The sequence below is a fragment of the Carassius gibelio genome, chromosome A24, assembly GCF_023724105.1.
Source record: "Carassius gibelio isolate Cgi1373 ecotype wild population from Czech Republic chromosome A24, carGib1.2-hapl.c, whole genome shotgun sequence".
Taxonomy (NCBI): Eukaryota; Metazoa; Chordata; class Actinopteri; order Cypriniformes; family Cyprinidae; genus Carassius; species Carassius gibelio.
Genome location: NC_068394.1, coordinates 2,607,268 through 2,632,793, shown reverse-complemented (window position 1 = coordinate 2,632,793; position 25,526 = coordinate 2,607,268). Strand labels below are relative to the sequence as shown.

The following is a 25,526-nucleotide window of genomic DNA, read 5'->3' as shown; positions in this document are numbered from 1 at the left end:
CACTAGGAAGTTAATTCAAGTTTATTTGTATAGCGCTTTTTACAAAATAAATCGTTAAAAAGTTAAAAGTTAATGAACTGCGGATATACAGTTTTATATTGGGTTTGATAAAGCTCTCTATTTTATGTAATGCAGTTTATTCTCTTATACATGTATATATTCTAATATTGTAATTTTTATAAGAGATGTTTTAGTACTGTAGATCCACGTGTTTTTAGAAGACTTGTGTAAAGTGGATTATATGTGACTGAATTCAGAACAGACAAACTGCCAACATTTTTATTTTATTTTTTTTCTCCATGGAGAGGTTTGCATATTGGAAAAATATCTCAGTCCATATGAGCTGTATTACGGCGATGAAACATTATCCCTGTGTCTGCAAAAGTAAACAGTAGTTGATCATTTACAGGGAGGTGGATGCTTTCGCATGGGTCTCCACAGGGATATTTCTTTTGGTGCATATGCTGGAAGAGGCCACCATTTGGACATTATTACCTTGTGGGATCATAAAGGATTAACATTTCTGGAATATTTCCATTTGTCAGAGGAGAGAACTCATCTTTTCAATGGAGCAAGTTCTCTCCAGCCCACAGGGGTGTTCTGAGTGGGAAGTGAGTGGGAAAGCAGAGTGGGAATCCGAGGAGAATCCCCTTGGATTTCTCCTTATGGATAAAGACAACAGTTCTGTTGGTGAATCTACCAATGACATTTTTCAGGAGAACGCCATAAACCTAGATGACCTATTTTGGTCTTCTCCGTATTCTGGGCAGACATATTCCTGGGAAAATGGTTTGGAATGTATCTATCCCGATTGGAAGGCTCCGCCTCCTCCTTCCCAAGATCTCAAAGGAGAGGGTTCTCCTGAAAGTTTGAAATTTGTTGATGGAGATCTCATCTGTTTTAATTCTAGATCTACTAGTCCTACGGTCTCAAATATTCAAGTGCAGAATCAAAACAACTTTTATGGATGTCCTGAACAGGTTCCCGATTTCCTGCAACCAGTGGAGGTTACTGCCACTTCAAAACATCTAGATGTGTACACAGGCGAGCTGGGTATTATTGACCCACTACTACAAGAAACCAAGCTCTTTGAGGAGACACATTTAACAAACTGTGCGTTCAGCCATGATTTCCTAGAGGAAAGAACATTTGTTAACAATGATAGTCATAGCGTGCCTCCACATGGGATTCATCTCACTCTGGATTCTGAAGTTTTGTTGCCCGTTTCGTTGACATGTACAGATACGAACTCCAATCCCAAGCCTTCAGTTATATTTCAGACACCTCTATCTACACCAGAACACATTTACCTCCCATCCTCAGCCCTTTCCTGTGAGCTCACCCCTTTAGAGATACCACCACCTATTCTGTCATATAACGAGAGTAGTGCATCCCTTCCAATGGATGAGATAGAGATGTTGTTACCCGGGCTGCTCGTTGGAGATCTGTACTTTGAACAGGAGAGTCGTAAGCCGCCAGCTATTAACAAAACCCATGACGATGATCAACAGAGCGAAGAGATGACCGACACTAACACGGAAACAACACAGCTATCATCTGAAGCAGAGACTGTTTGTAGGAGTCCATTAGGAGAGTCTTGCATATCATCTGAACTCTGTGAAGAAATGTTGTGCGTTTTATCCACAGAATGCACATTTGATGTACCATTGGAAACAGCTGGAGAAGAGTTAGAAGAGGAGGTCTTGTCCAATGCTACAACTGATAAAAATTACTCAGAACCTGAAACAGTACTCGCACCAATTGCTTTGGTTGATTTACAATCGGAAGATCCTTCAACTGAAAGTCTGCTTGACAAAGACGAACATAAGGAGTCCACAACAGCCTTGCCACTCAGCACATCCGAGTATAATGCCTTAATTGAGCTCTCGCCTGCAGATGACATCTTACCGGAGGACCACATCCAGCCCACTCATTCACCGGAGGCTGAAGCCTTATCCGAGGAGTCCCACGATGGAGATATTCCTGATTCAGTGTTTGAAATCTTAACAGACAGCATCTCTTGCAAAGCTGTGGCATCTTTAGACCGTGTTATTCCACCTGTGACAGATGCTATTGAGCTAACAGAACAGGAGAAATGTGAAGCAGACTCGCCCGGTCTTGAATCTAAATCACTCACCCTTGAATTTCAGGACAATGCAACAAATGTAGAAACCGACAATGTAGACGATGACCCCGAGGCTATGGAGACCCAGCAAGCTAATTATACACCCACAATAGGTAACAAAGAGGATTTAGACACACTCAAAGTTTTAGACATCTCAGATTTGCATCAAAACCAAGAAGCAACCAATTTGGAAATTAAGTCGGACAGTTTGCAAACTACTTATTTAAACCTAGATGACAGTAAAGCTGACAACAATCAAGAACTGATTACAATGAGTGAAACCTGTCGGGAGCTAGTCAGTGCTCAGCTAAAAGTGGAAAGTCTCTCATCTTTGGACCAACTGAATGACAGTGTAACTGCAAACTCAAGTGCAATTGTAATAGACACACCTGAAGGAAATGCAACAGCTCACAATGACGGTCTCAATGCACAGCTGAATGCTGAAGAGAAACTTCCCAGTGATTCTCCACCAGGAAGGGAGAGATCAGATTGCAGTATGCAGTCTGCTAAGAATCAAGTCATACCTCATTGTGCAAGTAATCCTAATTCTTTAGAGTCCAGTCCCTTTACCTGTGCAGGTAATCAGCTGATTGTGACGGGTGAACTAGGGGGGCGGGATCTTTCAGAGACTCCTAGCCAATTGCGTGAAGCTACAGAAGAGGGAAAGGCGGGGTTTCCTGCTCAGCTTACACATCAGGAAGATTTCCATCAGCTGACACTATCACAGATAGACCTGGCACAAGAGCAACAAGTGAGCTCAGTCGCCCCCAGCTCTCCTCCCTCACATAGAAATGTCTTTCCCTATAGAGCGAGCCTGGATGGGGAGGCCTGCCTGACCTTGATGGAGATTAATCCTGAGACTCCCAACATTCCCAAACATGCAGAAATGACTCTGGATCTGTGCAAGGCCACAGATGCTCTGCCAGCCGTATCGCTCCATGACCACATGGTCCCGGTGGATTTGATAAACGTGCCTATAGTTTCCGCAACAGCACATAAAAGCGAGGAGCAGTCGGCTCTCAGAGCGGTTTTCCAGGCTTTGGATCGGGACGGGGATGGATTTGTCCATATTGAGGAGTTCATCGAGTTTGCAAAAGCATATGGAGCCGAACAGGTCAGTTTTTGGTGTATCCGTGTCTATTTGTGTGAGTTTGTGGTGGGTTAATGTGAACATAGTGAAACTTGATCATGGTGACACCCAAGAACTGCTCTTTTATTATTCAAACCCTCGAAAGACTGAGAATACCACTCTTGACCTGCATCTCTCACGCTTTCTTTCATGGTTTCTGTCTTTCCTTTTTTAATTATCGGCTGTTTTGCATCAGTTTTAATGAGCTATGGAAGCATTAAAACAATTGTCACTGTCTTTTAATGATGTCTGAATCTTTATACCGAAGTTTGTTTATGTTTACATATTTAATTAGATGGGAACTTGTAATAATTGCTCTCTTTATCTTAAATTGGACATCAGCTTTTTAAAAAAACGTTCCAGGTTTAATATGGTTTTCAGATTGAGGTTATGGTGAGATATTTACCATGGAAATAAACGGGGCCTTTTTTTCGAGTCTTTAAAAATAGAAATGTGAAATTAATTTTTCTTTTTTTGACCACTTTCATTGTTTTCTTTTAAAATTTGTTTATTATTTGAGCTTTCAAGATTTTTTAAAACTCCCTTTTTACAGCTGTTTGATGGCATTGCGTTGTCAGTACGCAAATAACTTTGCATAGAAATAGTATAACTATTTTATATTTATAAATAGTTGGAATATTTTTTACACAAATCATGTTGAAACATTTTTTAAACCGACTACTAATGAATACAGTTTTTTTTTTTGCTCATTTTAAAGAAAAAGAGGGACAAGCTTTTGTTGTTATCAATAATATGTTGGAGGTTCTGTCAGATTTTAGCTTACTTTATTCTAAAACAGGAATATTCTTGATAGTAAAAAAAATGGTTTTAGTTTAGTAAGTCATGGAATTGACACATAAGGGTAGATTAATAATAGATAATGCATGGCTGAAATGTATGAATTGGTCTGTATTTGAAATTCATGATTTCATCTAACAAAATCCGATCCTCTGTATTGTTTGACGAGCATTAATGATGTTGCACTAGTGTTTATATTTGGCAGGTCAGTAGATATTCAAGAGGAGGATGTATTTATCAAACTGCTTTTGAGACCTAACGTTAAGCACTGGATGTACCGAATCCCTCTGTGGTTATTTTGCTGTTCAGATGAGAATAAAGATTTGTGTTCCTGTTAACTCCCGATCCCACAGACACGCGCCATTGTGCATTTAAGAGAGGATGGATTTGATTCCGGAAGTCTGGCTCTTTTGTGACTGTTAAAACTGCTGATACAATCAACTGGAAGGTTAAACGGGCAGATAGAGACGATAGAGAGGGATGCATGTCTTTTCATCATTGTTATTCATCTTTTCTCACATGCACTTGCACTGTACATAGGTAATGAAACATATGACTTATTTTGAAACACATGTCTTTGAGGTCAGTATAATTTCGCAGTGTGCTTGTGACAGTGTGGTAGGTTTAAACTTTAACCGCCTTGTCATGAGAAAAGCATCACATATTTGCAACACTAAGCAAGTTTGTGTGTTTTTTTTTTAAGGTAGTTTATGGTTTCAGGAATGAAGCCTCGAGGGACATTCCTTTGTCTGCGTGACTGTGATTGGACTCAGATTTGCACTGGTTTCTTCTCATTATAAGAGCTTGCTCAGCTGGTTGCCTCACTGAAATGGTTTATGACTAAAAGGATGGAGAGAAATAAACTTGATGAAGAATCAGGGAGACAGAAAGTGGTATGATGTAAAAAGAAATGCTGAGTGTGTGTGTGGATTGCATTGGTCTCGTATAGTTTCATGACACACTAGAGACTGTGTCTGTGTGGATGTGTCTTTCATTATGATGTCATTTCCATGTCTTTTTTATCTGTGTGATACAGCCGCTATGAGATTGTATGACGTTAGATGCAAATTCTTACCCAGAAGTAGCGTTTGCCAGGAAGGAACTGGTAACAGAGCAAAACTGTCCATGTGTGAGTCTGACTCTGAGAAAGCTGTTACTGTGCTTTTTAAAATGTAAGAAAGTAGAAATAAGAAAAACTAATAATTTATTTGTATGGGGTGAATTCGCTTGTGAAGACCTAAAATAAAAACCTAGTGTTTTTGATTAGTCTGCTTAGTCAGTTTTTCATGTAACTGATTCGTGACTCGCCGGTTTTCAATCTTTGACATGAGATGCTTTTAAATACTGTACAGGTGTGAAACAGCGCCTCGACTGCCCCACATTACAGTCATTACCTAAAGCAGTCATTTGATTAATTAAAGGAAATTTGATTGATTGTACAGGTGATAAAATACCAGGAATAATCTTTACATGATCTGTTAGTAATGTATTGATAAACAAACATGTATTATATAGTTATTTTATTATTTTTATTATTTATTTATTTATTTATTTATTTATTTTTATTATATTTTTATTCATATTTTGAATTGAAGGAAACATGCAGTATCCTATTTTTCTTTATGGTTATTTTATGCATTTTATATTATATTAAGATTAGTTTTAAAATAAAAGCCAAACGTTTACAATTCTGATTCTTTATGACTTAAAGGAGAAGTTGCTTCCACTGTTAAAAGGGAAAAAATCAAGTGATGCACTGCCAGCACGCACATAGTTAACCTTTGATACTTTGACTATGCAGTCTGTCAAACATATGGAAATAAACACACTGCTCAGTTTAAAAATGTAATATAATCTGTGCTGTTAAGTGTTATCATCGTACCACCATGATGTTATGCAAAACATTTTATTTTACGTGAATATTGGAACAGAAGTGAAGTAGGATAAAATAAATAATAATTTGGCATTCAAATACATAGCCAATACGGAAACATTTGATTTTGTGTCGAATGAGAGACCCAACGTTGGTTTCAGTTTTGTTTTGGCTTGTCGTTTATTATGCTGCTTTTTATAGGGTATTTTTTTATTCTTGTTATTTTTAAAATAGGCTTCTGTTAATTAAAATGATTGTTGTGGAGTGAGGGGAACTAAAATAGCAAAGCTATGTTTACAGTGTTTATTATAACATTTTGCGTTGGCCTTAGGCCTATTTCTGAATGAAAGATGCGACTCGCGGTTTTTTTTTTCTCTAAAAACAATTGTTTTTAATACGCATAGCATATTTTACCAATGCAGCAAATTTATGCAAATAAATAAATAACTTTTAAAACCATTTAACTGATTGTATCAATCGGTCAAAGTTCTTAACGGTTGGTTAACACTTAACCGGTTAAAATTAACATCTCTAATTTTCTGTTTTTTATTTTTCTGAAGATGAGTTTTGGTACATTTTATTTATTTTTAACTACATATTTAGTTGTAATCAATTTTATTCTCAGTTTAAATTTTATTATTTTTATTTATTGCATAGTAGTTTTTGTTTGTAACACAGTAATCTGAAGTCATCATTGACCTGTATGACTGACTCTCTTTTGTTAAGCACAAAAGAAGATATTTTGAAGAATGTTGACGGTAGCCATTGACTTGCATATAATTATTTTTTTTGTATGTGTAAATCAGTGCCTTCAAGAGCTAAAATATCACACACACAAACAGAGTTTAATGTTTAGACGACAGTTTGATGTTTGATCTCTCGATTGGAGGTATTTGAACATGTTTGGTGTTTTTCTTTAAGAACTCTGATTCTGTAACTCACGAATGTCCTGCTGGTTATCAGTCCTGCTGTTGCCTGGTTACTTACTGTGTGTGTGTGTGTGTGTGAGAGAGAGAGAGAGAGAGAGAGAGAGAGGGAGAGAATGTGTGTTTTACCACCATATCTCAGAGATGGACAGACTCTTTTCTGTGTTTTGTTTATCCTTGAGTTACAAATAAGTTTATGTAATGTTTTGTTCTTGGAATAGAAGATCTTAGATCAGATAAGAAAAATGCTAAAATGAGCTCATGTCACTTTTGAGTCTCTTATTCTCACTTTAAATTATTTTTTTTTAATTTATGCAGGGTAAAATCATGTCTTTAACCTGTTAACTGTCACTCACGTTTTTGAAGATAGACTTGAATGTGCATGATACAAACCTAAATTTTTATAATTCATGACTGAAAACATTTTGTAACATGATTTTGATGTGCCATTTACATGGTAATGCAATGTCTGATTTTAAAATGGGTTTTAAAGGATGAATTTTGAGATTTTATGTTTTCAAGTGATATATAACTTCTGATGATTTCTAAAATGTGATAGAGAAAAAGGCAACGAGGAAGTCTTTTTTTTTAAACAAAGGTAAAAGCTCCTTTTGTAATGTAGATTTCTGAGGGTGCACTCTTGTCATAAATTGATCTATTACTTTTCCTACATAATTTTTAACAAAAAATATTGGTATAATATATATTTGGGAGTCTTAGACCTTTCCAACGATATATAGTTTGTCAAGATTAGATTAGATTTGATTGTAATATAGTATAGTCAACGTAGGCGTCCCGTATACGGGACGGGGTGACAGTTAACAGGTTGATAAAAAGACTTTTAAGATCGCATTCTTTACCCATTTTTGAGTGAGAATCAGTTTGGTGTGTTTTGTTGTCATTAAATGTATGATAATGTGTTCCATGATGCAGCTGTGATTGTGGAATGTTGATTGTGTTTGTTTGTGGTTTCAGGTGAAGGATCTGACACGGTTCTTGGATCCCAGCGGTCTGGGGGTGATCAGTTTTGAGGATTTCCACAGAGGCATCAGCGCAATCAGTAATGAAGGTACAGCAGCACATACAAACTCACTCAAGGCATGCTTTAAATCATGCTAATTAGAGATCATCTATACTATAGACTTCCAAAAAATGTGTCAATTTCGGAACCAAATAAAAAATATTTAAATCCTTGAAGCAGCATTTTTTAATCTTTAAGAACATCTCCAAAAGGATTTTTCTCAGGTTTGGCTAGAGTTCCCATCATCAGTTTTGCCCTCAAAAGAATAGCCAAGTTAGAAACACAAACATCTTGTTTTCTTGATGACTGTGTGATAATCTGACACTATTTAGTAATTATTTTTTTCTGATTGAGACTTCACATCTCCTGAAATACAAATTGCAGAAAAACAAATGAGTCAGAGCGCTTGTGAATTACTCAGTGAATCACACCGCTGAAATGGAAATTAAGAGATTTTATATTGCCTCACAGGAAAATTAAAATGACTGATATATTGAGCTAGATAAAACGAAGTGAATTCACACCATAATACACTACTGAACCTGATCTTAAATGCAAAAATGATGTAGAAAAGCACACATGATAATCCTCAGATGTCTGCTGTCATAGTTTTCTTGAAGACACCTGCTAGACAAAGATGCTTTACACGTTTTAATCTTACCTCTAAACCAAATGTATCGTTTTCCTTTTTGGTCTGGACCAAATGAATCAAACAAACCGAACTACAAGATTGCATTACTTGCTCATCAATGGATCCTCTGCAGTGAATGGGTGCCGTCAGAATGAGAGTCCAAACAGCTGATAAAATTAACATCTTGTGGAGTGTCAAACTGTTGCTTCTGGCTAAAATACAAAATATGAGGATATATTTCGAATCCTCCAGAGAAAGCGTGATCTCGTCTGAATCTCAGGAGAGAAATATGCACAGATAAAGCATTGGTAACCGATCTAAACAAATATATGGTTGTATTTTGATGTGAGAGGACAACAGGAGTTTTTAACTTCAACACATTAACTGATGGACTGGAGTGGTGTGGATTATTGTGATGTTTCTATCAGCTGTTTGCACTCTCATTCTCACGGCACCCATTCACTGCAGAGCATCCATTGCTGAGTAAGTGATGCTATGCCAAATATTGTTTATTTAGCTAAAAATGTGGTTTATGTTAGCTATATTTCAAGACAGTCCATACGATAGCAGTCTCATACACTCCCCATCTCTCTTTAAATCTATTATGATGATGCAGGAATAGCTTAAAGTGCTCTGCTTGGGTTTTCTACTGATAATACTTCAGTAATGAGGATGGTCATGTTTCTAATGGCCTGCTGTGCGCTCAGATTTCTCTTTTATTAATGGATGAGTGACTGGAGCATCTCCCTCTCCCCGCCTGTCTATTTGTACTCCATAGCATTGACCAGATTCAAGGAAACATTTTTTCATTAGGAAAATATTCTAGCTATCTGAAACAGACTATTACATAAATATTGTTTCCTGGACTCCAGACAGCCCAGTCGCTCAGTGCAATGTATTCCATTACAATATAAAGTTTTCAGTAGTCATTTGTCATAATCCTGTTTGAAGATGTTGTTCTTTATCAGGTTCTGATCCATATCTCTACAAGACTCCTCTCGGTGCGGGGGAAGCCAGTGGACCTCCAGAGGAATATGACGAGGTATATAACACACCAACATCTCCTCCGTGCTTGTCATAACAAACATAATAAATCAGAACTTCAGGACCACATTTTGCTGAATCGTGGATTCTAGACCAGCACATTCCACAAATTCCCCAAAAGCCTGAAAGCCCACAGAAGAGGAGAAACAGAGCATGTTCATTGCTCCGCTACAGCGCCTCCTGCTGGCTCAGTGCTGAAATGTGCATTCAGCTCATTCAATATTTACTAACTACATATGCAGTAGTATTTCAGAAGGACATCTAATAATATTGTAGTTATTGTAGAATATGTAATCAGTCCTGTTACCACAGTTCTTCTGGATTCAGTTTCTTCATATCGGCTGCTTTATTAGGTACACCTGTTCAATTGCTTGGTAACTCAAATTGCTCATCAGCCAATCAGATGGCAGCAACTCAATGCATTTAGGCATCTAGGTGTGTTGAAGACGCATCAGAATGGGGAAGAAAGATGATTTAAGTGACTTTGAACATGTGTGGTTAACTACTCTTTTTGTTACTGTTTTATATTTTAAGCTAGCTTTAATAACCACTTGAATAAATGATGGTTAGTTTGGTTTGTATACCTCAGTGTCGACAGTGGTTATGGCCTCATCTATCAAAAGCTTTAATTATAAGTTATTATAAGTATTGAGCATATTCATTTTGTAAATACAGAAATGTGCAATGTGCTGCTTCAGGATCTTGTTTTTTCGATCAGATTTTCCCTTTCCTCATTTCTGTTTCCCGTCACTTCTAATGAAACACACACACACATGTGTGTTTTCCTGTGGGTCATGAATGGCTGTGCTGTTTCAGTGTATGCACAACGCTACACAAACACACCGGTTGAGGTGGTTTGTGTAGCATCTCATCCAGAGGAACAAACACACTTACACACACACACACACACACACATTGTTGACAATATACAGGACAGGCTGGTGATAGATTTTTTTTTATAACACACACATGCTCACACCTGTCAGTCATCAGAACATATGACTGTTGCAGCACGTGCTGTCATGAATAAGTGTTTTGTGCATGTTGGGTGTGAATTGTTAATGCTTTGCTACATAAAAAGAGATTGAAACGAAAAACATAAATAGTGTTAAAACCTAGTGAGCTGCCTACCTAGACAGCATTTTTGGCTATCACAGATACACTAAAAATGCTGTCTAATTAGACAGGACACTGAGAAGTTCTGTTGGCACATGAGTGTAATGTTAATTAAAGGGGCGTGGTCAGGGCACAGACTCCGCCTCCTCCTGGTCCTGGTGTCCTTCAGACTTTGGTCCTTATTTTCCAAGGCAGCACACTAGGAGTAATTTCTCTCTCTGGTGACTCGATGTGGGGGCTGTGCGAGAGACAGGAAGTAGCTGTTGTTAGTTAGTGAACCTGTTTTTCCCGTGTGACGGTACTCGAGTAGGAAGAATGGTTTTGGGAATGGCCTCTCCTGTTTTAAGAGCTCCTCACAGACTCACGCAGGTACGTTGGGCACTGAGATGCAGGTTTTCTGATGGAGTTTGTACTTTTGGTTCGAGCTGACTGATCGACTGAAGGTTTGAGGTTTACTTTGGCCATTGTGTTTTTAAAAGACTAAAACGTTTCTCACTTGTAACTTTTCTAATTATTAAATTAATTTATGTTGTAAAGAGTATAGAAAGGGAAAATAAACAGCGGGACAAGGTTAATACATTTTATTCCTTTATTTTGTAGTTGTTTTTTTTTAAGAGAATGTATTACATAAGCAAAGGGGGAAATAAACATTAGGACATTTATTTTTTTGGACATATTTGTTTTTGTTTTTTTTTTTAACAAGAAAATGTTTTAAATGATATAAAAATGAGAACAAAGAGAAAAAAAATAGAACAAGGAGTGTACTTTTGTTTTTGTATCTTTTAATTAGGAATTTAAGAAAATGTTTCACATGGAATAAAAAAAAAAAAACAGAAAAAATGGAAGAAAATAAACATTAGATTAAAGGATATACATTATGTGTATTATATATATTTTACTTAGTGTAAAAATAAAAATAAATTACCTAGTAGAAAAAGTGATATTACATACGTTTGCATTTTTTTCTTTATTGCGCCCAGATCGTTTCCCTGTCATTATTAATATTTAATCATTGATGTATTGTTTATGTAAATAGCATATGCACCTTCATTGTACATGTAAACTTGGCAGTAAATAACAACAAAGCAACAGTTTTTCTTGTGAGAGTCTTTTAAAGTTTAAACGCTTAGTTTTTGTGCAGTGGATGATTGACAGGTGAGTAGGCTGAACTCACTCCTGAATACATCGGATCATTTTGTTCTGTAAACATTCGTTGCAAACATCAGTAACCTCCCGTCCGTGTGTGTTTGCATGTTGTTGCTTATAAAAAGCGTGAGCTGGTGAAATTACTAAAAATGCTTTTCAAAATCTGCTTCGAAAAGTATAAACTTAAAGCTGTTATCCACATTCATTTTATAGCTCCGTATCATTACAGCATGTCAATCATTGATTCAGTTGTTTTTAGGAGAAACCTCTGAGACGAGGTTGCTTCGTGCAGCATAAGGGGAAACGCCTTTATGTATTCAAAAGCAATAAAAGTTTTGTAATCTGTGTGTGTGTGTGTGTGTGTGTGTGTGTGTGTGTGTGTGTGTGTGTGTGTGTGTGTGTGTGTGTGTGTGTGTGTGTTTGCAGCAGGCGGAGGTCTCCGACAGCGCCTATCTCGGGTCGGAGAGCGCCTACAGTGAGTGTGAAACCTTCACAGACGAGGACACGACGGCTCTGGTCCATCCTGAACTCCATGAGGACGTGGAGACTGACAGCGGCATTGAAAACACACTCACGGATGGAGACGACCACAACAGGTAACACACCGACACACGGGTGTGAAATGACATGAACAAAGAGACTGGATTCATCAGTCACCCAAAATCATGCCATAAATGCAAATGTACAAATTCTCAGGTCATCCAGAATGTAGATGAGATTTTCTTCATCAGAACAGGTTTGGAGAAATGTAGCATTACATCACTTGCTCACTGATGGATGCTCTGTAGTGAATGGGTGCCGTCAGAATGAGAGTCCAAACAGCTGATAAAAACATCACAATAATCCACCCCTCTCCAGTCCGTCAGTTAACATCTTGTGAACGTGAATACTATAATATGTATTTAAATAACGCTGAAACTTAAGAAGCTTAAACGAAAAGTAGAAATGTTTTAGAAATTAGCTTAAATTGAATAAGTACTGAAACTTAATTAAAATCACCCATAACAAAATTAAAAGCAAAAGATAATTCAGAAAAACTAAAATAACTGCAGAAATGATGATGACATCATGTTGACCTGTAAACAGTGTCGTTTCGGTAGCCTTGAATCTCAGCAATAATCTCACAAAATAATACAACTTCCTGATACTGTGTATCAGCTTTGGGCACAGTGTTCTCTAGAAAAACACGTTTTGGTTTTTAACTTATTTTAGTTTTATTAGGCAGGCGCCACAAAAACAGTCCTTGCCATGTAATGCCACATAAGTGTTGAGCAAAGGTGACTGGTTATGACAGAAAATAAGGTTGTTGGTTTTTGAAATTGCATTGGATTGCATTTCTTTAAAATTTAGTGCAGTAAGTGTGCAGTGGTGTTGTGCGCTGTTGTGTTTGTGCAAGAATCTGCTGACTAGCGTTTCTTATTTCCCAAGAGCCACTAACATCAGCTCAGCTGACCGAGGTGTTCCTGTTTCCTGTGTTATCATCGGTGTCAGTCTTTATTTTCCTGTCGCCCGGGTGCAGGAAGTGTGGAGTTTGCTCTTTCTGCCTTCCTGCGGCCCATTTTACCCATCACTCTTACTCTCCTCTGTCATTGTAAAATGTCCTGTATCTCGGCCTTCTCATGTGTTTCTCTTGATTTAACATTCCTGCCGTGTCAGGGTCACGCCGTGTCGCCTTCCAGAAGCTCACAGTCTGAGTTACGGAAAATACATAGTCATATTTTACGATAACTTGCAGATTTTTCTCTAGATCTTTGACTTCTGGTCTCAGTTATCAGTGCTTAGCTTTTAGATTTTGTTCAGATCCCACAGACTAGCCTTAGTTTACCTGCCTACCAAGGTTCACTCAGTCGATTTTGTTGCATTATTAATGCAACGTGTTTCTGTGTTAAATACGTGTTTTCGTGTGAACAGAAGTTCATGCATACAGATATTAATCTGATTGCAGATCATGTTAGCACACACACTGGGTCACCGTCACTGAGCTCTAAATCAGATTAAGACGCACACACATCGTACGTCTTAAGCATATGTAACTGTGATTTTCCGGGTCACAAACGTTTGGAAGGAATGTCCAGCAGATTAAACTCTACAGGGACAACTGCATGTTACCTCACAGAAAGCTAGTTCGTTCTGAGTAAGCAGTGTTATTATCGATCGTGGGAGTTTGGCTTCACTGACACGCTGTGTGCCCAGTTGCTCAGAATCTCTAAAGAAAGGCCGAATCGCTTTAAGATGCGGTCGCCTCCTTCACGGGTGCTTTGTGTGACCAATCGCAATGTTATAGTGAAACGAGGGTGAGTATATGACAGGTTTATGTAACCTAGTTCTCTTGTTAAATTGTTATGTCTGTTGTGTGTGATCCTTTACATACACAACCATTCAAAGCTTTGGAAAGTTTTTTTTTTATGTTTTCGATTCTTCTGCTTGTCAAGACTCCATTTATTTGCTCAGAAATACAGCGAAAACAGTAATGTTGTGTAATTTTTTTACAATTTTAAATAGCCATTTTCTATGTGAATATATTTTAAGATGTAATTTATTCCTGTGATCAAAGCTGTATTTTCAGCATCATTCCTCCAGTCTTCAGTGTCACATGATCTTCAGAAATCATTCTGATATGATGATTTGCCGCTCGAGAAACATTTCAAATTATTATGAGTGTTGAAAAATATTTTTATAGAAACTGTGATCTTTTTTTTCATGATTCTTTGATTTAAAACACTCTGACCCTAAACCTTTGAATGTTTTTTGCATTTAATGCATGAAATGTACTTTAAAAGTGTTGTTTGTGATGTTTTCATGTGACCTGTGATCACTGTCCTACTTTGAGTCTGTTCGTCTTCAGGAGCACTTCTGAAAACACTGGCATTGGGCTGTTTTTATGTGGATTCTTTAGGGTTTGTGCTTTTTTTTGTATAATCTATCCGGTGTTCTTCAGCCATTTTTAGGGCTGCTGAGAGATTAAAGTGAATTATCAGATTATCATCTTTAAAAAAAACTGTTCAAGTTCTGCCTTACACACAAGAATGATTTTCAAGTTTTTTTTATTTTTAAATATTAGGAATAAAAAAGCAAACATGAATATCTTCAGAATTTCAATTTATTGTTCCGAGACACTGTAAACATGTTTACATTTTAAAGTTGTATGATTTTTCCTTAAGACTGTTAATCTAAAACTTGTGCTAAATTATGTGAATTAAGGGTAAATTAGACATAAATTAAGCTTAATGTATTTTTTGAGCAAGTAATGTTTATTTAGCAAGAGAGCATTAAATTAATGCATTAAAATGTGAAAGACATTTGTCATAAAATATGCTGTTCTTTTGAACTTTCTATTAATTAAAGAATCCAGGAAAAAATGCATCATAATTTCCACAAAAATTTTAAACTTTTCAACATTTAATAAAAAAATTTTTTTTCTTGAGCAGTGTATTAGAATGATTTCTGAAGATCATGTGACACTGAAGAATGGAGGAATGATTCTGACAAATCAGCTTTGCATCACAGAAATAAATTCAATTTTAAAACCTATTCAACAGACAACATAGTCTTTAAATGCAGCTTTGGTGAGCTTAAGAAACTTTTTTTAATTCACTAAAATAAAATAAAATCTTATCAACCCCAAACACTTGAGATTCATTTTTAGATTCATGTCCAGAGAACTAAAAATGCATTTAAATTTATTAATTTGCTACAAGCTTTTGCCATTGTTTCTGGTATTTTCAATAGCATTTAATGAAATCTGTTTAGATAACACATTATATTCCATGTGTTTCTGTGATAGGTTCACATTGGGCTCTGATTTGAATGGCCACACCCTCGTGGCCGTGATTGGAGGAGAGGAGGAGCACTTTGAGGACTTCGGTGAGAGCCACAACACTTCAGACCTGCTGCTGGCCAATCAGGAGGATAGAGGGGCGGAGCCAGAGGGGGAGGGAACTACAGAGCCACTCCCACACCCGGACAGCCCACTGCCCCGCCCCCTGATGCTGCTCACGCCTAGGTAACACACAAGTTTATCCAACAAATACCTGGATTATTTAAAGCATAAAAACATTCTCAAACGGTTTAAGTATTGTATAGCTTACACACTCCATACATCGAAGACAGTGTGACATTATTCTTTACCCCAAGCTAAACTTGGACGGTATAAATAGGCACTGTAAATGTTTATCTGGGCACAAATAGAAATACACTTTCTAGTTTCCACACAGTGAGAAGTGAGTCAGCACAGCAGCAAAGGTCAGGTGCACAATGAGACCATTCCTGACCACATACCACTTCTCACATTTACAAAGAGTGTGTGATAGACCAAACCAAACCTGTGTGTGTGTCTGTGAGACAGATGGAGATGTTATGATCCCTCTGAGCAGTGTGTGCATGTGTTAAAAGGTGAACCGCCCGATGTCCTGCTGACTGCTCTAGTATTTCTCTGATCAGTGGGTAAAGGTGGAGTTGCTGTGGCTAGTGTTTTACTGCGGTGCTGATGTGGTCATGTGATCCAGCACACACCTCGACACTAGAGAAGAGCGCATGGAAACACAACACACTCTCAGACCTGTTCAGATAAACCCACACACACTTCTCCTTCACTGTAGATCCTCCTCCGTCCTTCACTTAAACTCAATGATCCCCGTTCTCTCCCTCCCTCTCTTTATTAATCACTCACACACTCTCCTCTCCTCATTTCTCCCGTCATATCTTATCCTCTCCCCTTCACATGTCTTCTGTTCTCTTTCATATATCTATTTCTACTGTCGTTTCTTCCCAATTTCTCATTTCTCCTATCTTCTCCTCATTTCTTCTCCTCCTCCTATTCGTCTTTACTTATTTCTCCCATATCCTCTCCTCTCTCACGACTTCTCATCTGCTCATCTTTTCATTTATCCTCTACTAATGTCTCCTGTCATGTCTTCTCTCTCCGAATTTCTCCTCTGCTCGTTTCTCCTGATTTCTGTTCTGTTTCTCCTGTCATATCTTCTCTTAATTTCTCTTCTCTACTCATTTCTATTCTTCTCCCCTGTTCTTTACTCCTAATTTCTCCTGTCTCCTGCTAATTTCTCCTCTTACTACTCGTATCTTCTCCTCTCCTCTCATTATTCCCTTTGTTTCCTCTCTGTTTCTCCTCTGTTCTCCTCAGCCCCAGCTCTTTTCCTGCTAGTTTCCAGAGTTTCCTTCAGTCGGAGGCGCTGGAGTTTTTCTGCACTCACTGTCATAAGCAGATCAGTCGTCTGGAGGATCTGTCCACGCGCCTGCAGTTACTAGAGATGAATAGGTAACGCTCCCGCAGCATGTGCACGCCTCCCCTGCGTGTGTGTGTTGAGTTTGGCCACTGTACACACGCGCACACACACACGCCCTCATTTACTGTCTGCATGTGTGTACAGTGTCACATGACTCGTGTTGGTTTTGATGTGAAGACTCAGTGTTTGTACATTCTGTAGATGAGGTTTGTGGTGAACATGAATGCTCTGCTGTTGATGCTGTGTGTGTGTGTGTGTGTGTGTGTTTTATGCATGAACAATAGTCTTTAAGTGCTTTTTATGTACATTTTATACAAATAATATAGGCTACATCATACAAATATAAGTTGGCAGGCTTGATGGTTTAAAACACATAGGTAAGCAAATTTCTTAAAGAGAAGGAAGCTTAAAAATTATAATCCTGTCATCATTTGCTCACCCTCATGTAGTTCAAAACCTACAGTACATGACTGTATTTATTTAACTACACCATTGTATAGACAAGAAAAGCTCAAAAATCTCATTTTTTTTTTTTTTTTATTAACTCGTAAGGGCATGAGTTTTTATTATTGGGTGTACTGTACCTTTAAGAACTGTATAACATTGTGTTACCATTAAACCTGGGTATGCATACAATTTTCAATTTTGTGTTGCACTGGTCAGTTTTTCCCAATAAATTTTGCCTAGGAAACTTTAATTTAACATATTAATATATGGTATTTTGTTTAAAAGATCATGGAAAGTCCTAAGCGGCAGTAGGGAACCATGATGAGGTTGTTTTCTGACTATGAATAGAATAGACAAAGCCGTTTCTCTTCAGACTTGTGCAACAGGAACAGAATCTCCTTTCACGCATCCATGTTACACCTCCATAAATACATAAAGAGTTTATTTCCGTGTGCCGTGAGGTCATTACCATTGAAAGAAGAGCATTGATTCAGCCTTCAACCTGCAGAAAGAGCTGACAGCCCCAAACTTCAGCGCTTCGCTGGGTGTTTTTTGATCTGCGGTTCACAGGTCACGGATGGAAAGAGTTTTTCCTCTTTGCCGTTCTTTCTTCCTGACCCGTTTCCTGTTTGTTCTTTCCTTTATAGTTCCAGCAAGAGGTTGTCCAGTAAGAAAGCAGCAAGGTGAGATCCTGCCTCTCAATGCACCAAACGTCTCTTTTTAAGGATGAAAGGAATCTTTTGTGATGTGTTTGCATGTAATTTCAGATGTTTTTTCGTGTTTTCAGCAAAAACTCACTTATGTTTTGATAAATGTTCCAGAAAACAAGACCTATATCTGAAGTAATTTTGCAAAATTAGCAAGACTTTATTTAAAAAAATAACTAATAGTTATCACCTTACTTACCCAGTTGATTGATAACATTGATTATTGCAAACATTTTTTGTATTACAAGTTTAAAAAAATGTTATTTTTAAATATGCAAATGAGGCATTATTTAATGAAATATGTGCTAATTTGCATAAATGTCTAGTACAAAAATCGGTTTCAAAATTTTTGTAACTTTTTTTGGACATATTAGAGTCAAATGTTTTTACAGAGGGAATTCTGGTTATCTTTTTTTGTCACTCCATAATTCAGAAAATACTTGGAACAGGCAGAAAACAATATATTTTCACAATTTTGGGGGGAATAAAATGTTGTATATAATCAAGGAAAATATATATGAACAAATCCCTCTGTAAAAACCTTCAGAATATAGACAGGAATAAAAAATGTCAAATTTGGTGCGTGTAAGTGCTACTGAAGTGGAGATTTATGGCTCAGTGTTGAAGAAAAAACTCATTTTGAGAAAACGGCCTTTAAAAATATGCATTGTAATTGAAATCTATCGACACAAACAGATAATAAAGTGCTATAAAAGAAACACTTAACAGTGTCTTTTGGATGTTTTCCGTCCACTAGTTTGAAAAAGCACTTTATGAAAAACCAAAAAGCCCAAAATCTCAAAATTGACAGGTGCTTGAACAGTGTTTTTTACACCTTAAGTAAATGTGTTTTCAATTAAGAATGTTTAGAAAACAAGACATAAATACAGAGAAGGAACATCATTTTTTTTTTTTTTTACAGTGTTCTTGATCGACTATGTCTAAGTTTGCTGGTCCAGTAACTAGAAAAACCCATGGAAATTCATGCTGGTTTACAGATCAGTAGGGAACACGTTGAAATGTTTGCGTGTGTTTTTCAGACACTTGCAGCACTCTGGCACTCTGGATGTCATGGGAGATCTGACTCGAGACATTTTGGACCTTGCAGATCGTGACATCACAGACAAGGTTCGGAAACACGTATAGACATTTTGCATGGAACTGGCTGAAATGGTGCATTTGATGTGAATTGAATTGTTTTCATAATCACCATCAAAGTGCAACAAGTAACCAAGATCTTAATAAAAAGTTAATATTACCATGATAGTTTTATTTTTTCCCCTTGATATTCCAAATCAGCCTCACAGTGATAAACAGGAAAATAACAATCAATGATGCAAACCTTTTAAAAAATGAGACTAATTAACAGTCTGTTCAATGTTGATTCAGTTCAATAACTGTGTAAAGTTCATTGATTATGAAACAAGCTCAGTTCAGTTATAAGTATCTCAACAGAAGCCAGTAGTGTTTATGTTGAGTCAGTTCACTTGCTGCAGAAGTAATTAGTTAGAAATGTTTCTGCTATAATTGCCGTTTCTTAAATTATATTTAGCCACATGTTTTTTAATATGCAGTAACACTTGGATATTATGTCAGTTTAAATTCATAAAACGTTTTTTTTTGGAATATGTTGTCATTCAAAGCAAAACATTACTGGTGGATTAGTGCATTTTGATTGATTATCTTTCATTTTTACATGCCTTCATTCATGTCATGAAATTAGCAATTAATTTTGCAACAACTATATTTAAGCAGTTCACACCTAAAGCATCATCTGCTTTTCATCTGACTGTGAGAGTGCAGTTAAAAATGCACCCATGACGTGGACGGAATAGAAAAACGGATAGTTTTGTGAATGCATGAGGAACGAAGGCTGTGTCTATGCTGCAGGTGTTGCTGTTGGAGAAGCGTGTGTGTGAGCTGGAGAAGGACTCGTTGGAGAGCGAAGAGCAGCATGCACGTCTGCGGCAGGAGAACCTCACTCTCGTCCACCGTGCAAACGCTCTGGAGGAACAGCTGAAGGAGCAGGAGCTGCACGCAGAGGAGAACTTACTCACACACACACGTAAACACAGAGATGCTCTGAACAAACTCCAGAGAGAGAGAGACCTGGAGATCGAGAACCTCCAGGCCAGGTGAGAGGACCCACACAATACATCTTTAATGATCAGTGTAGAATGGCTTTTTGAGAAATTTAGTTGTGGGCGACCAACATGTTTTACGCAGATGAAGTCAGATCTAGTTTGGACTGAATTCAGGGTTATGTCAGGGTTAAACAACAAGATTTTATTTTTTTTGCATTGCATTGCACTTTCCCTGACCAATAAATTATGCATTTCAATTATTTTATGTACCAGAAAAATATTTGTTAATTATATTTTTAAGATCTACAAAAACAGATTATATCATGACTGTTAAAATGCACAATACACTTTAGCTGGAATATGATGTCACATGAAGCATCTGGTGGGTTAGTCATTTTTGACCCATTTTAACTGATGATTCCAAGATTATTCTTTTTTCCAATTATGATGAATCTTCATTTATATTATGCATTTATATAATGTTACTTTTTAAACAATTTGCATCAACAGAATTAAAAAACAAGTGTTTGTGGGCTGTGTATGTCATGAGTCTTGCACCACGTATTGTTAAGCACATTTGGAGAGGTGCGATTTTATTAACAGTCCTGAGAAAGAATAAGAAATATGTAGACATTCATCATATGCAGTTAAAACTATTTCTCACTTTTCACATATTCAAGGATGATTATAGTGTTGTTATTGTTTTCTAACACTATTAAAAATGTTTATGTAAATTGAAGTAAAGCCTTTGCAACTAACTGAAAAAAATTCTATTTTTCTTTTTTTTTTCTTTTTTTATCAATTAAAGCTACATAGAAGTATTTCTTTAAAAACATACATTTACTAAACTTTAACTAGGCAATTAAAAAATGTTATGCAATAATACTATATAAATAATACTAGTTAAGAGCTTTTATCTGTTATTTTGTGAAGCTCTTCTTTGTGGATGTGTCTGCCATCTATGATGACTTTTTGTTTTCTCTCACCCAGTATTGCATTTGAATGTTTTCATTGTGCACTCTGCCCAAAAAGAAAATCTCATAGTGTATCATTTTTGTCTGTGTGTTCAGGTTGCATCAGTTGGATGAGGAGAACAGTGAGCTGAGGTCATGTGTTCCCTGTCTAAGAGCCAACATCGAGAGACTGGAGGAGGTACCAACACATACACGTCTGTAGATCACATACAGAGCCAAATCATGAGTGAAAATCTATTTACATTTATTTTAGTCGCTTTTTTACTCTTATTTGTTGCCGAGTGTCCAAAAGAAAGTCCAAACGGTCTCTAACAGGACGTCATTTTTTGCAGGAAAAGAGGAAACTTCAGGATCAGATGGACGACGTCACAGATCGATTGAACGAAGAAGTCGAATCTCGCAGAAAAATGGCCGACAAACTGAGCCATGAACGCCACACGACCCAGAAAGAGAAGGAGTGCACTCAGGGGGTGAGAGGTCACCTCTTTGGCTTTATAGCAGGGGTCACATGGTTGTTCGTCTCTGTTAATGGCTTCTCTGTGCGTGTGTAGTTGATAGAGGACTTGAGAAAGCAGCTGGAACACCTGCAGCTGTTTAAGTTGGAGGCTGAAGCGAGACGAGGCCGATCGGCCAGCTCCGGCCTGCAGGAATACAACACTCACATGAGAGAGAGCGAACTGGAGCAGGAGATACGCAGACTCAAAGAGGTACAAACTGACTTAAACTGGTCAACATAGAAAAGACACAAGGCAAGAATAGACTCGAAAAACTGTAAAAAGCAGACTTTCACTGGTAACAACTGACTCAAATCTGTAAAAACCCAGACTCAAACAACTAAAGACAGACTTAAATGCACACTCAGACTGGTAAACAGACTAAAAACAGGCCCAGATATTTTAAAAGGTAAGCCTTAACTAAACTAAGAAAACACAAACACTAAAGGTACTGTATTTTCCGGACTATACGTCGCACTATTTTTCATAGTTTGGCTGGTCATGCGACTTATAGTCAGGTGCGACTTATTTATCAAAATTAATTTGACATGAACCGAGAGAAATGAACTCATAGAGCGCCCTCTGGTGGCTGTAGACGGTAATGTTTTCTCTTGGTTCTAAATAAATGCGACTTATATATGTTTATATAAGTTATATAAAAAGGACTGGTACTGGTAAAAACAGACTTAAATGCAAACTTAAACTGCACCGCATAGACCAAAAATAAAATAACAAAGACAGGACGGGTACAGACTTGTCCAAGACTCAAACTGATAAACTCATACTAGTTCAGAAAGACTTAAAACAGATAAACATAAACCCAGAAGTCTCAGACCGGTTAATACAGACTCATAACGGTCAACATACATTAAAAAACTTGTAAGCGGACTTAAATTAGTCAACAGATAACTACACACTCAAACAGGTACACAAACTTAAACTAGTCCGCACAGACTGAATAAACCCACTAACGACAGTCCCAAGACTCAAACAGGTCAAATATCTGTGTGTGTGTGTGTGTGTGTGCAGGATAACCGCGGTCTGAAGGAGCAGAACGACGAGCTGAACGGACAGATCATTAATCTGAGCATCCAGGGGGCGAAGAGCTTGTTCACCGAGTCTCTGTCCGAGTCGCTCGCCACCGAGATCAACAATGTGTCTCGCTCTGAGGTCAGTATCACACTATTGTGCTTGTTTCTGCTTTTAATATGAACACTGATGTGTATTGTGTGTGTGAGCAGCTGATGGAGGCCGTGCACAAACAGGAGGATATCAACTTCCGTCTGCAGGACTACATCGACCGCATCATCGTCGCCATCATGGAGTCCAACCCCTCCATCCTGGAGGTCAAATAATCACCATAGCTGAAGTGAAACAGGAGGCGAGAGATGCATTAAGAGATGCATTGTTATGTTGATCAAATAACTGAATCATTCAGAGCACTGTTTGTTTTGTGTGTGTGTGTGTGTGTGAATGGCCCCGTCCTTCGGTTCCTGTGACTTCCCTGTGTTTTGGGATTGAGGTGCCCGTTCCCTCTGTGTACACAATTCACGGATTGAATTTCAGTGTAAGAATCTTGTTTAAGTCTGGTTTAACCCATGTGAGGGACATTAGCTGGCCTGAGGGTTGAGCGTGTGTGTAACATTTAACTCGTGAACGAGTTTTTGCTGAATCTCAGTGTTTATACTTGCGTTTTTCTTTATATTGTTATTTATTACGATGAAGCGTCAGGGGAGACTGACACCCACCAAGGGAGTCCACAGTGTTGCATTGTGGGTAAGGTCATGGATCCCGTGCGATTTGATTTCTCGCTGAGAATATTCGTCTGCTTGCTCCTGTCCTGGATTCTTTTCCTAAAGACTTTTATTTTCTGTACAAAAGACTCTGGAAATGTTCTTTGCACTTCAAGCTATTTCATTTAGAGAAATTACTGATTGCTATTTCAATAGTTTGAAGGATAAATAAAGTGAAGCTGTTTTATCAGCGTTGGCGGGAAATCGAAGCGGACACTCGAAGCGAAAAAAGAAAAACTTCTGCTTCATTTCTGCGTTTCAGAACTCTTTCTGTCTCTGATGAATTTGGGTGTAAATATTGATCTAGAACGTCTGGTTCTTGGACTCGTATTTTTATGAAGATAAAGATTTCGTTTCATGTTGTCTTCCACTGTTCGACTGTTCCAGCGCACCATTATGGATCGACATCCCTCTCATCCGGGAAAAGCATGTTTGAGTTTCACTTTCAACTTTTTTTGACTGGGAAAATCCGGTGGAAAATGCATATGTATTTATGTGTGGCTGTTTTAAAGCTACTGTAATGATACCGATGGACATTAAAGTGCGGGAACATTGCTTCTTTAAACTTCTGAGGATGTACGCTTGTGCGTTTGCCGCCAACTGTCTCCTTAATTTCCTTACAGAGACGATTAGGGAAGATCTGAATCTACTGCTCTTGATGTTATACAGCTGCTGTATATGATTTAAGACACATTTCCAGTGTCCAAAGACAACATTTCACCGCTTAGAGGAGTTCTGCTTGCCACTTAGACTTTAATAATAGTTATAAACACATGTTAATACAAGAAAACGGACTCCTTGTAATGAAGGATACAATTGTAAAAAATGATGTTTACTTTAATTGTCAAAGTTGCTGTATAAATGAAAGATATCAGTATTGTCTTCTGGTTGAATGTTTGGCTTTCTTTTAAAGATACCCCCCATAAGATGTATCTTTTACTGTTTGGGGTCTTATAGATTTTCAAAAAATTGTATGAAGGTGATTAAAAGAAAAATTAAATAAAATGAGTTACCAATAAATTAAGTGCAAATAAGTTCTGTGTGAATGTTTCTTCTTTTTTATGTGTCAGATCTATGAGTGTGCACATAAACTGCACTTTAAACTCCAAACAAGAGTCAAATAGAATAGAATTTATCCGTAAGAAACAGGCCTAGTTTTACAGCTTTTTGTACACAATAAGATTGAACAGTGAATAAATGAATGAAAATAAAATGCAAAGGTGTTTGAAAAACCTGATGCAGTTATTGAAACCCAACCGTTAATCTTTGACCTATGTTATTTATCCACCTTATTTTGCTAAATAAAGTGCTATTAACCGTAAAACTATTTATGCTCAAACCAGTGTTTAAGATTATAAATTAAAACAATATTAAAACAAATTTAATTTAGTAATATTCAGCATACCAGGCTGTTTTCGTACAGGTAAAATAACTGGATGTAAATGACAAGAAGTCTGGTACATTCAGGTTACAAATTACAATGGGTTTTTATCTTACAATTACACAGACAATTGAGAGGCCACACATAGAAAAGAAAATGGATTTATTTAAAACATTTTGGAGGGTACAAATGCTTTTATAATGATTAATTAACTTATTCTTGATGAATCTAGTAAATTAATTAAAAAGTAACAAACCTAAGAAGGTTAGCGCCATCTAGTGGACTGATGCTGCCATTTGTTTCATGATTTACCATCTTGGAATGACTTTAAAATCAGCTGGATTTTGTTTAGGCCATGTGCTTCCACACTGACCAGTAAGCATGTGTTTTAGGATGCATTATATTACATGCATATTCATGTTACTAATGTTTTAGTGACTGTACAATAAAGAGCTTTTGGGGGGCATTGAAGACTTTTGTTCACAAAACAAAGTTCTTTACATTTTATGCTGTGCTTGTATGCATAATGTTGTCTTAGAAAGTATTTTAGTCTGAAATGAACAGCTACAGATTTAAAGCAAGGTCAGCAAATCC

At 37.3% G+C, this 25,526-nt stretch overlaps 1 protein-coding gene across 2 annotated transcripts; it reads left to right on the top strand.

Annotated features, from left to right (window-relative positions):
- Positions 1-40: 40 nt before the first annotated feature.
- LOC127945972 (rab11 family-interacting protein 3-like) lies at positions 41-24,585 on the top strand. Of its 2 annotated transcripts, XM_052542189.1 has the most exons (14): positions 41-3,239; positions 7,827-7,920; positions 9,472-9,545; positions 12,236-12,405; positions 15,594-15,812; positions 16,950-17,084; positions 18,147-18,182; positions 19,247-19,334; positions 20,097-20,341; positions 21,361-21,442; positions 21,597-21,734; positions 21,816-21,971; positions 22,788-22,928; positions 23,000-24,585. In XM_052542189.1, the coding sequence occupies exons 1-14, from the start codon at positions 567-569 to the stop codon at positions 23,111-23,113; spliced, it is 4,365 nt and encodes a 1,454-aa protein (XP_052398149.1). In that variant the 5' UTR covers positions 41-566; the 3' UTR covers positions 23,114-24,585. The 2 variants fall into 2 exon arrangements, with proteins under 2 accessions (XP_052398149.1, XP_052398150.1); XM_052542190.1 differs by lacking the exon at positions 16,950-17,084 and having other exon boundaries at positions 43-3,239.
- Positions 24,586-25,526: the final 941 nt, after the last annotated feature.